A 12,711-nucleotide genomic window follows, 5' to 3' on the forward strand; every position below is an offset into this window, starting at 1 on the left:
CATTTCCATAGGATGATCCTAGCCCTCTGATCTATAGAGGTTTCCATAATATGATGTCCCTCTATAGATCGGAGGGTTGGGATCATCCTATAAAATGTTTTTTTTTTACGTTGAGGCACACCACATGGAGAGTTTGGATCATCCTATAGTGTGGTCCGTACAGTACTTTTTGCAAAATACGGGACTATAAGGGTTACACCAAAAAAATCTTTCTCCATCCAAGATTTTGGTTCTGACTATTAATTCTGTTTTTTTTTTGGTCTTTAATCATAAAAAGATACTAATGGTCCCATTCTAGGAATTTATCATTTCCCAAAATTGGACTGGGAGTATTCCCAGGATGTAAAACTTCATTGTCATCTGAAACTTTAAACCAAATTTGAATAAAGCCAATGCCCTGATGCTTTATCATGAAGGAACTTCCTTAATAGCTGAAACAACTTGATCTATGGTTTGGAATCGGCATCTTTCCTTTAGGAGCATTTTTGCAAACTCAAGAGCTGGACGCTCGCAATAGGCTCGTTTGATAACATCATCAATCAACTCAAAATCCTCAACATGAGCCACACCCACTATCCTCCTGAAATTCACAGATTAACAATGACTATTAGATCAGATTTGAAGTGCATGCATTCATACAAGTTAAACAAAACATATTTAGTAAAACAAGAGGACGGCACTGTATAGAGTGGTGATTGAATCAATTTCTATGTACTCAAGCAAGTATCTAATGTTTGCCAGAATAAGATCAATGGAGTACTTAAGAAAATCCCAACTACATATCAGATTGGAAAGCTTCGCACAAAAAAATCATATTAAAAAATGCTCTTTTGTATTCAAGCAAGTATCTAATGTTTGCCAGAATAAGATCAACGGAGTACTTAAGAAAATCCCAACTACATATCAGATTGGAAAGCTTCTCACAAAAAAATCATATTAAAAAATGCTCTTTTGTATTTTCACGTCGACATTTCACCGAAAATGGAAGTCATTTTACGATGTTCACTGATTTCCTTATCTGGCCATTCTCTTGTCGGGTTTGAAATGTATACCCGCATGGTTTCACTTGCATACTTTGGCAGGTTATTCTTCATTGAATTTATTTTGGTTGATATTACAACGTGCCCAAAAGCTAGAGCTAACAACAGGCCATTTCTAGTGTTAAACGACTCATTAATGTTATTGGCCATACACATACATATAAGATGATGTTGTTGGCTGATTTTCAGCTCACGTAAAACTAGCTAAGATCTTATAAAAACGCTGCTCTTTCGATTGTGAAGAAAATTACCTGAATGACTTGAATACAGAACAATGTAGAAATAATAGAAGTTACTGACAAGCATTTCTAGAGTCAAAACAGCTAGTTAATGTTAATGTCCATGCACATTACCTATGTGATGGATCTAGTTTTTTCCGTTCGTTCGACGTATTGTCAGCCATGTGGAACTAGTGGAGATCTGATGGACTGCACTATTTTTTCTTTTCCTTTTATTCTCCATCTTTGTTTTCTCTTCCTTTTTTGGGGTCATCTCGTCCCCTCTATCTAAATTTTTGTTATTTCACAAGAAATAATAAAAAGATTGGTATTTCAATTGTAAGAGTCCTACTGAAATGAGTTCAATTCAGCTTGTTCAGTTTGATACCGAACTCTCATCTAACAGTGCTAGGAAACCAGGTTTCCAACCAAAGTGAATTTTAATGGAGAGTTAGTTACTTCACGTGGTGGAAATGATGAGGTTGATGTGGGTCTAAGAAATTAGATCGGATAAAGGTTGAATAGTTTTCTATATAAGCTTAGGGGCTGTTTGGATACGCGGAATTTGGAATCTTAGATTTCTTCAAAACCCTGAATGGGAGATGAGAGCATTGAGAGGAGACCGTCCGTTTCGCTTCTCTTTAGAATCCTGGATTTTAAATAAGAAATCCAGGTTTTAGAAATCTCTCCCCCATCCTGAGATTTCTGAAACCTCGAAACGTGGGATGATCTCCTACTCTACTGCTGACGGAAAGAAGGGCGAGATATCACTCTTTAGAATCCTGGATTTTAAGTAAGAAATCCAGGTTTTAGAAATCTCTCCCCCCACCCCCCCAAATCCTGAGACTGACGGAAAGAAGGGCGAGAAATCAGAAAACGACGGACGGTCTTCTTCTCTCGTCCCCCATTCAGGGTTTTGAGGAAATCCAAGATTCTAAAATCCGCATATCCAAACGACCCCTTAGAGGTCTGCTTGATCAGTTCGCCACAGTTCAGCTGCCTCTTGATGAAAAGGATAAAGTACGGTACATTCTTACAGGACTTGGTGATGAGTACGTAATGTTGACCTCGTCTATATTCACTCGTTCGAAAACTCCTATGAACTGGAAGTCCTCCAGCACAATGGCTTCTCCCGTGAACTAAGGATCGGTCCAAGCCTTCTACCCTGAAGCCTTCTTCAGTGGAGACTCTTGATCCTTCTTACGTTGCTTCTTCTTCCACTCGCGGATGTGGAAGAGGCAAAAATTCCTATTAGGGATTCAATAACTATCAGACATGTCCCCCACCACCATCAGTCAAGGGGATATTATCGCACGAGACCCCATGATTGGACAAATAGTCCCCATCATAGGCAACTTGGAACATAGTGTAGCCTGTTCCATAAGACTTCTGATCCATTTCAGACAGAAAAAATCTTTCAAGCAAATGAAAGATCCAATTTACATAAGGGAAGGTAAAAGTCAAGCAATCATGGGAACTTGCATGATCAAAACTTCATAGCTTTGCTCGGCTGACAGTACATTGAATTTTTTTGGCATACAAGCTCCCAGTTTATACGAAAGAAACCTAAAACCCCTACAATGGGCGTAAAGCAGTACAATTAGCTTCCTTTTCTACAGATGCTAGTAAATAAATGATGCCAAGTAATAACCCGATTAACTATACAAAAAGTAATCATGATATAAGTAAATGATGAACATGAGTTGGAATGACAAACAAAAGACTTCCTCGGAGATCTCTTCCCAAAGGCAAATCTTTTACCATTGCACCAAAACAATCATAGAAGGATCAAACTTGAGAAATGTTACTTTGTCTTGGGTAATAAACTTCTTGCCTTGAACTGAGGGAGAAAAAATTACGGAAGAAATGGTCTTTGATATTGTTTAATATTCTTTTATGCCATGTAGAACTCATATTCAACAACACAGCATTTGAATATTCTGATATGTGAATCTTTTGGACTTAGAAACACACACAACACTATCAACAAGAATAAATTTCTGTGCAAGTCCCCTTAAATAACTATCTCACTTTATAAAACACAAGGAAATTGGGTGAATCCGATGCTTCAATTAAATATCTGAAAGTTAACCTTATATGTGAAAAACAGAAGCCTACACAAAACAGTACGCAGAAGTGTGTATATAGTACATCACCTTATCATTTTGGCAGCACCAAATCCAAGAGTGTCATGAAACAAATCTTTGATGTAATTCTGTTGTACAGGTAGCTGCAGATCAGGGGTGCTATATATAGCCATGAGATATGCATCACCAACACTGCTTTCATTCCAAAGTGTAGTGAACTTCTTCTGGAAAAGGTTCCAAGTGTCTTCTATTGTCCTCAAAATCCATTGCTTATATAGCTGTATGGGAAAACACATTTAGGAAAAAGTTGTGGCAGAAAGCACACCATATATGCTGCCAGTTCCCGGAGCAAGAATTTACTAAAAAGATGTATGTACAAGAGAAATTAGTTTTGAAAAAAAAATGAAGGACAAAAGATCAATTTTGCAGTATTTCTTTTATAGCATGGAATCAACATATATCAACAGATTATACAAGCAATATAGGATCCCATGAATAACCAGCATCATCTAAAAATAAATCAGCTGGAGATGTATGATGACACTCGTGGAGTCAGCAGCCAGGAGCCACACCAGATTTATCTAGAACATGGACTAAAATTCCATTTTCCCATTTTCTTTTTAACATCATGTGAAACTTCTGTTTTTTTAATGGTATCATGTGAAACTTATGTTGTGATAAGCACTTGTTAGGAAAATGTGGTAGCTAGGCTTGTCAAGGTAAACATTAGGACTAGATAATATAATTCTTAGAGACATGAAAGCAAGAGAGCAAAATGAAAGTTGAAAATCAGGCATTTATTATGGGCAAACTCCCTTTGTATTTGTACTTATCCAAGCAGGCATTCAGTAGAGATTAAACAGGATAGAGGGTGCCAAGACGCAATTAGGAACCTGAAATCGTAATCATGTATTCATGTTTAAATAGGCCAAATTAATTTAACCCAGGCACCTGAGCTTTAGTGAGAGATTTTGAAAAGATCTAGTCCCAGTTTATAGATAATTCCACTTCCAAGTGAAAATACTTGGTAGCAGCAAATATGAAAGATTCGACCTCTCAGGTGAGGAAATCAACAGATTAACCTCTTCAAGGAAGATCTTCCCTTTTTTCTTACTTTTTAAACCATTAATCAAGTAATTCATTGAACTATCACTGTTGTAAAATGATGACAAACAAATTTGACATGAGTTTACGGAATACCAACACTCAGTGGAAATTTTACAAAAATCAGATTAACTATCGTGGAAGGCAATTTATCCATACTTAGAAAACTCGAAACCTGGACTTGGATCAATCAGCTAAATTTTTTTCCCACGGCGAGCCACAAATTTTTTATCTTGGTATGATTTTGAATGGAATTAAAAAATATGATAAAATAAAGGAAAATATGCCATAGATCAACACTAATATAATTCATAATATTTCTTTGAGGAAAACAAAATAAAAAATTGGCAACGAATTCTAGTTTTGAAATAAGAAATGCCAGTTAATATCATATAGAAAACATGAGAGCTTTTCAGAAAAAATGTTAGCATTTTGTTCCCCAATTTGTTTGGGGCACATAAATGAGAGTCATGACTAACTTTGGACCTCACACTTATCAGTCCTCATTTTGTAATTATTAATCCCATCCGGCCATCCCTATTATCTTAGGCCCTGTTCGTTTGTGATTATGCCAACCTATTGCGAGTCCAAAACCAATTACTGGACTAAAAAATTAAACATAAATCTGAGTCCAATAATCTGCTTGGGGCTGAGAATTGGTTGTCACAATCTGAAACGAACAGGACCTTAGTATATCAGCAACAAACTATTATTACAAGTGGTAACTTAGTACATACTCCGCGGTCATTCCCTTCATTAGAATGTCCATCTTGTGCAAAGAAAGCCAAAATCAAATTCCCAAGAAACGCTCCTATGTCGAACCCCATTGGTCCATAGAAAGCAAATTCTGGATCTATAACCTGTGTAGAATCACTAGTCACCATGACAGAACCAGTATGGAGATCTCCATGTATTAGGGCTTGAGCTCTCTCAGAGAACCTACAGATTCAGCACTCATTAATACCTAAGATGATTTCCAAATCCAATATATGATAAAGCAGATGATGATTAGAGTGACAAATTGTCACATATTATGAACAGGACCATCAATACAAAGATAGCAGAATACTTGGATTTCAAGACAGCAACTTCAAGCTTTAAAGCATTGTCTTCCCGAACTGCCTCGGCATCACGATCAAGATAAGGAGAAGTCCAGCGATTATATGGAGACACCTTATAAGCGTCTGAAAAGACAACCTGCTCAGTATGCTTACATAGCTCCACATTTCCACAAAATTCAGCAACTGCATAGAACACCAAAAGCCGCATGTCAGTTACATGCATGAAACTATGTCATCACATTTACAATAAAAAAAATGTGTGGAATTTGTCAGAATCCTCAAAAGATCTCTTAAATGCTAGAAATAACATGGTATTAATAGGATACCCTGAAATTGTGGGCAAAAAATCCCTACGAGAGCAACTATATGGCAGCAAAGAATAACTACATGTGAACTCAAGATCATGCCTTTTTTAGCAGAATGTTTGCATTACAACAACTATCTACTATTGACAATTCTTGACTTCTTTTCCAGAGACACAACCTCTCCTCTGAACCATGGGAATGTGATGAAAGAAATTGCAGCAGCCTTTTTACATTCAATGTTCCTCATAGTAGCCCATGGCAAAGTTGAGTCATCCAGCTACTAGTTCTAGACTTGTAGCTTCCATTGTGCTAGTCAAGAATTTCTTAGTAATTGTTGCCTGATGCTAACCTCTCAGCGTCCAGCTGAGCTAGGTCCTTTTTCATGGCTCTTTGGTCTCTGTTTTTTAGGAACCCAAATCATATTCTACCATGTTGATGGATTAATTTAATGGATGCTACACGGGCTGCCATTTTCACTGTCCCACAAGTTAAAGTGCTTTAAAGTATGAGAATTTAATTGCCAAGAATTTGAAGTATAAACACTCCTCTGCTAACAGCCTCAGCATTGCCAGCCTAAGGCCAGCTAGAGGAGTTTAGATATTCTAATGAAAATTAATTCAAAGGAATATAAAAAGGATGAGGGCTCTAGGGGATTCCCAAAACATGCCTCACCAATCAAATACATCTGTTCCAAGTCAGCAACAATACACAATAAGCAAATTGATTATCCCTTTTCTATTTCTTATCAAGGTTATTTCACTACTCAGTGTACTGGCTAAGTATTTTTCTTGCGAGGATCGGAACAATCTATGTTTCTAGTGCTTTTCTTCTTAATTTTGTTGACATAATGGTAGGTACCCAAAATAAACATATATACAGGAACTTCCCTCCAAAGTTCTCCACTCCTCGTCAGTTTGATAATTCTTTTCCTAGAATGGATGATGAAATTTGTGAGAAAACTATCATGTGGGAGAAAATTAAGAAGGAACCAGATGCATCTCATTCTCAAGTAAAAACCTTAGTTCATTCATCATCATATACAAATACCAGAATCAGAACAAGATTAGCAAGACCCATTAGCAGCCTTTTTGTGTTCTGTAGTGGAACGGTAAAGAAGGGATGTGCAGAAAAGAGTCTTTGCCATGTATTCCGACATATGTTGAGCAAGCAATGGATATTCAACTCCAGCAATCAAGCCTTTCCTCAGAATAATATGAGGAGGCTTCAAGTAGCGCATGGCAAACAAAGACATAGGCCCGTCAAAATGATAAACTTCTGGAACATGATCTCGACACAAACGACCATGTTCTTTTAAGGCCAGAGTCTCAAAATATGCGCGCTCCGTTGTCATTGGCCATGACTCCCCTATACAACGGATGTATGGAAGTGCCTGATATGAAAATCATAATTTAGCATATGAGACAAAAAAAAAAAAAAGAGATAGGAAGAGATGAATGGAGGAACGAGATACCTGTTTGATGACGAAAGAACCAGATGGGCTTGAGACGATGTAGACGAAATTGAGATTTCCGTCCCCGACTTCCTTGATGGTCAACTCTTCCAACTGGTTTCCGAGCAGAGATGAAAGATGAGGGTTTGCTTTTATGTACTCGATCAGAGATTTCTCGTCCAACGGACGGAATTCGCCTGGTTCCATTGCCCGGAGAGTGAGAGTGAGAGAGAGAGAGATAGGGGTTTGAAATCTATGGATTAATAGTTGCGTTGAAACTTCAAAAGGTACGCTGGCCTAATATTGTGTGGAGAAAGAATGGACCTTTAACCAATGGCCCTTTTCCCGCACTTCCAATTCTCAATAGAATAGGATTTTAACTCTTACCATTAGTTAACGTGATAACGTCCAGTTCTATGTGGTGCACTTACTTATAAATAGAGTTTATTCATTTGAATAAAATCATCTTTGTCACAGAAGATTTCTGTCTTGGATGTAGGTGGTTTGTTAGAGAGAGAGAGAGAGAGAGAGAGTTGGAGATTTGGTAATTTGGTATTTGGCCAGCCATTGAAGGACACAACAAATGAATAGTTTGGATCACCAAACATAGCCCACATTTTCCCCTGCCAAAATAAGCTTCGTTAGGCCCTCTTTGGATTGCAAGAATTTTCTGGAAAAGTTTGAAAAGGGAAAATATTTCTAAATTTTCCTCCTATTTTTTACACTATTAAAAACGATAATTCCAACCAACCCTATTCAACTTTTAAAGGTACCTGCAATTTACCATGATGTCCTTATAAATTAACCATAATCATATCAATTCCTTCTAAATTAAGGAAAGAAAAAAAATCAAGAAAATTTTTTGAAGAAATTTCTTTCCATCAGAAATGTTTCTCATACAAAACCCAACAGGCATACAAACCCAACAGGTAATCACTGAAGAAAACCTTTTTCTTTTGGTTGCCAATTTTCTTATATCTCTGACCCCCCATTGCTGTTGCATCTTCTAGTTGACAACTATCACTCATTCCCTCCCCGTGGATAAAGCCAAATTACCAACTGCTATAATGGCAGCAACCAAAGAGTAAACGCAAAATAGGCCTCATTTGGAAGGAGCATAGCGTGTAAATAACAAACTGCTTTCTGCATTCTGCATTCCCAATAAGAAAACCCACGCGTTAATGGGAAGTTCGATCGCCTTTCTCCTCATATTTCTCGTGTTTGTTGGGAGGAGCTTCTGCTCGGCCGAGTGGAATCTCAGCCGTCGATAGGAGAGCGAAGGTCTCTCCGCTCAACTGATTCGACCCTTGGGTTATCTGTCACGCCCCGGCCCCGCTGTGTAGATATTGTTTGGTTCTGGGTCGCAACCCTCCCGGTTTTGTTTTTCCACAGAAAACACGTCTACATAGGGAGAGGCATGTATAGCCCAGCAACTTTTCCTCCCTTTCTGATGTAGGATCTCACAATCCACCCCCCTCGGGGCCCAGAGTCCTCGCTGGCACACTGTACTGGATGGGAGGTCCCACTCTGATACCATTATGTCACGCCCCGACCCCACTGTGTAGATATTGTCCGGTTCTGGGTCATCTACCAATTATGCCATGCCCCAACCCCACTGTGTAGTTATTTTCCAGTTCTGAGTCATCTACCCTCCCCGATTTTGTTTTCCAGCAGCACTAACCGTGCCCAACCTACTCCGCAGGACCCGCCCCTTGGAGATGCTGAAAACACGTCTATATAGGGAGAGAGGAATCCACATATATAGGTCAGGAACTTTTCCTCCCTTTCCGATGTGGGATCTCACAATCCCCCCCGCCCCCCCCCCCCCCCCCCCCCCCCCCCCCCCCCCCGCTCTTCTGTAACGTTTTTGATGGGAAGTGAGATTTACACCCCTTTTGATCACCAGGGACACCCAGCGCCAGTGTACGCGGCAATCAAACCCACTTGATTCTTCTGACGTCAAGTACATTAGCCTCCCTTTAGTCATACACTAGCGTTGGGTGTCCCTCGTAATAAAAAAGGGGAGTAAATATCATTTCCCTTTTCTTTGCCTTTAAAACTTAACGAACAATGTTAAAGGCGGGGATTTTATCCTGGGTTTTTTATCACCTTAAAAAAAAGGTCATTTTTGTATATTTGTTATTTAAGGAAGTGATATATTAAGCCCCTTTTCTTCCCCTCGACACCCCACTATTGTATTTACGACTACTATTTTTCAGGGGTGCAACTTGGGTTGGGCTCAACGAACCGAACCCAACAGGTTCAACCCGATTTTGTCTTGGGTTGGGTTGGCTTTTCTGCAGGTTGGGTTGAGTTAGGGTTAGGAAAAGCCAACCCCATTTAATTTTAGGTTGGGTAGGGTTGAGGCCTTGTCAACCCAACTTGACCCCCCCCCCCCCCCCCCCCCCCCCCCCGACCTCTATCCTTTAATTTTGTCTCTATTTTCTTTGAGTTATTATATTTTTTTTGTTTGGCCCTAGGTGAACCCGAACCCAATCTGATAACCCGACCAATTTCGAGTTAGACAGGTTGGGGTAGGGTTGCGAGATTTTGGGTTAGGGTTGACCATCCTCATCCCAAGGCTCGGGTTGGGTTACGGTTGAGGGAATGCTATCTCGGGTTGGGTAAGGGTTGGCCTCAACCCAATCCAACCCGGCCCGAGTTGCACCCCTACTCTTTTTACACTACAAAGGGGCCTGGGGAAGAAAAGGAAGTCAATATACATTTCGGTATATTTATTGACATATATCAACACATACAAGGTGAAAAGAAGACACCTACATAGTCAAAATTTCAAACGAGCACAACTTTTGATTCAGAGTTTTATGGTATCTGTTGTAAGGGTGGACATGGTTTCGGTTCGAACCGAGGAACCGAACCAAACCGGCACATTTGGTTCGGTTCGGTTCGGTTCCATTTCTATATGGTTCGGTTCCGGTTCCAAAATCCGGGAACCGGTGAAAATTCGGTTCGGTTCTGGGTTTGGGATCCCGGAACCGAGAACCGAATTGGTTTAATGAGGGCCTGTTTGCTTTGGATATTAGGGTCTGATTATTTCCCAAATTTGTAGTTCATGGCTTCATGCATTGCCAAAATTTGTGCATGATTATCCCACCTGTTTCTACTTCTTCATACTTCATATAAGTATTGCATTGCCCAAATTCGTGCATGTTACTGTTACTGTTAGTGCTTGTAATTCATATATAAACAAGGCCATTGGTGAAGGTTGGGTAAACCTAGAACCGAACCGATTATATATGGTTCTGGTTCGGTTCGGTTCCACACATATATGGTTCGGTTCTTGTTCCAATTTCAGGGAACCGATTATACATGGTTCGGTTCTGGGTTTAGCCTAAAACCGAACCGAACCATGTCCACCCTTAATCTGTTGAAATCTTTTCGATGGCGTAAACCCTGCGCTGGATAATCCGCATAGTAAGTGGGAAAAAAATCCCAAGAAGATAGGGTTTATTTATTTTGGTGAATTTTGTTCTTAGTCAGTTTAGAGGATTTTGAGTCAGTTGTTCATCTTAGGATCAAACGACTTCCAACTCACTTGTTCCCTTTAAATGAAAAAGAGTTAATTACCCATATTTTTCTTTCTTGTGGATTTAATGCGTTCTTGATGTTAGAGCCGTGTTCTTCACTTCATTACCCTGTTTACCAATTTTCACTACGTTATTAGTTAGATCTGGGATTGCCGATCCTAATATTACGTAGTTTCAACTTTGGGATTGAACCATGTTATTGTTGTCGGTGGATTAGATCGAAACACACTTCTTTGTGTTTTTCTTGTCCTATGGTCTTAGTCTCATCCCAAACGAGCATCTCATGCTAAAGATAAAGGACGACAAAAGGGAAGTAATATAATCGCCCCTTTTCTTACTTCGGAGTGCCCCCTCTGGTGGTATTTATGAATACTCTTTTACACTAGAGCCTAGAGGGAGCTGTTCCATGTAAGAAAAAAGATCGAATATATCAATTCCTCTCAAATTGAAGGGCTAGGATCATCCGGTAAAAATTTGGTACTTGTGGTAGTCAATAACCATCGGCAAACTCGTATGGGTGTGGCTGTTTGGTTTAAAGTCATAGGTATGCTCATAGTGCCATGAGTTTGAATCCCCCGGGCTTACCTGATGCGTGTGGTTTACGGGTGATTGGGAGCAAGAAATAGTCCTACCCTAAAAATTGGGATGGGGATACCCTGTGTCATAAAAATAAAAATAAATAAACACCGGCAAAAATGAACCTATACCGGCAGATATATGACCCCACTACTTAACCGCCCGTAAAATATTTACCTGAAAATCAACTTTCTTGTAGAAAGTAGAAAAGCTTACTTTTATCAGTCTGTGTTGCCGCAAATTCAACAAATTAAAGACCAAAATGAAAAGCATGACGTGAAATGGGTTTGTTGGAAATGATGGAATGTGGAATATGGAAATTGCATTTCTTTGAATAGGTTGCAGGCTGACATTTTCCTAGAGTTTGAAATGAAATGCTTTTCGTGGAAAATGGAAATTGCATCTCCTTTCTTCTCACTGCTTTGTTAACAGAACAAGTCATTGTCTATATGTGACCATATGCCAAAAAAAATTCCCTGTATTTTCTTTCGCTGGGTGGTGAGAAAGAGAGAGGCAAAAGGAAGGTTTAAGTGTAAGGCGACTGGGTCAAGTGTTGAACCCGAATTTTCCAATATTTTAATGACTCGCTTGGCTACTGTTTCAAAATTTTCCTTGGTTTGATTGATCATATACATGGGGAATTGATCTAGGCACTCCCTTGTTTGTTTCGATAATGACACTCTAATCTTTACTTTACACTTTTCTAATTTGCTTTGCTATTATAATTTCAAGAATACTCTGAAGTGACTGATATAGTGGGGAGGAACATGTTTTGATATTGGAGCAAACACACTGTCTCTTATATGTTTCATAACTGATTTTTTTTAATGACATAGGGTATTCCCACCTCATTTAGGGCATTACTAATCCCTACGGATGGACACAATCACCCATAAACCATGTGCATTGGGTGAGCTTTGGGGATTCGAACTGCCGTCTATGGGACCAAACCCAAGTGTCACGGAGGTTGTGAGGATCAAACCTACAAAACAAGCAGAAGGAGAAATGTTGGGTTTGCAAGCAAGCACAAAGTAATGGAGCGCACAAGCAAGCAAATGCTAATCTTTATTGCTGAATCTTGAACAAGTTACAATAGGACCAAGCCAAAAAGGACTACAACTCCTAAGGGTCCCGGTCACTTCTAAGGGAGAGTGGGTATCATTTTCATACGTGTGTATGCATGTGTGTGTAATGCTTAGTATTAGGGCATGCTAGGCAATCATGAAAAAAATCTCATGGAATAATAACTTAAGTTTCCTGAGAGTGGTATAGAAAAAAGAGATTTAAGGGGTTGGTGAGTGAGGAGAGCATGTCACTGGGAA

The 12,711-nt window shown here is 39.3% G+C and overlaps 1 protein-coding gene across 1 annotated transcript; it reads right to left on the reverse strand.

Moving 5' to 3' along the window:
* Positions 1-285: 285 nt before the first annotated feature.
* LOC143846883 (methylthioribose kinase-like) lies at positions 286-7,659 on the reverse strand. The gene is made up of 6 exons (XM_077355480.1): positions 7,287-7,659; positions 6,896-7,205; positions 5,519-5,693; positions 5,187-5,388; positions 3,415-3,623; positions 286-580 (listed from the first exon to the last, which is right to left on the reverse strand). Exons 1-6 carry the CDS (start codon positions 7,470-7,472, stop codon positions 409-411), a joined length of 1,254 nt encoding a protein of 417 aa, XP_077211595.1. The 5' UTR covers positions 7,473-7,659; the 3' UTR covers positions 286-408.
* Positions 7,660-12,711: the final 5,052 nt, after the last annotated feature.

The sequence above is a fragment of the Tasmannia lanceolata genome, unplaced genomic scaffold, assembly GCF_043159265.1.
Source record: "Tasmannia lanceolata isolate RefF3 unplaced genomic scaffold, GAP_Taslan_0.1 ptg000015l, whole genome shotgun sequence".
Taxonomy (NCBI): domain Eukaryota; kingdom Viridiplantae; phylum Streptophyta; class Magnoliopsida; order Canellales; family Winteraceae; genus Tasmannia; species Tasmannia lanceolata.

Coding starts and splice junctions, on each gene's coding strand:
- LOC143846883 (XM_077355480.1), bottom strand. CDS start 7,472: ATGGAACCAGGCGAATTCCGTCCGTTGGACGAGAAATCTCTGATCGAG. Junction 7,206..7,286: donor GTTCTTTCGTCATCAAACAG/GTATCTCGTTCC, acceptor TTTTCATATCAG/GCACTTCCATACATCCGTTG. Junction 3,624..5,186: donor ATGAAGGGAATGACCGCGGA/GTATGTACTAAG, acceptor TTTCCCATACAG/CTATATAAGCAATGGATTTT.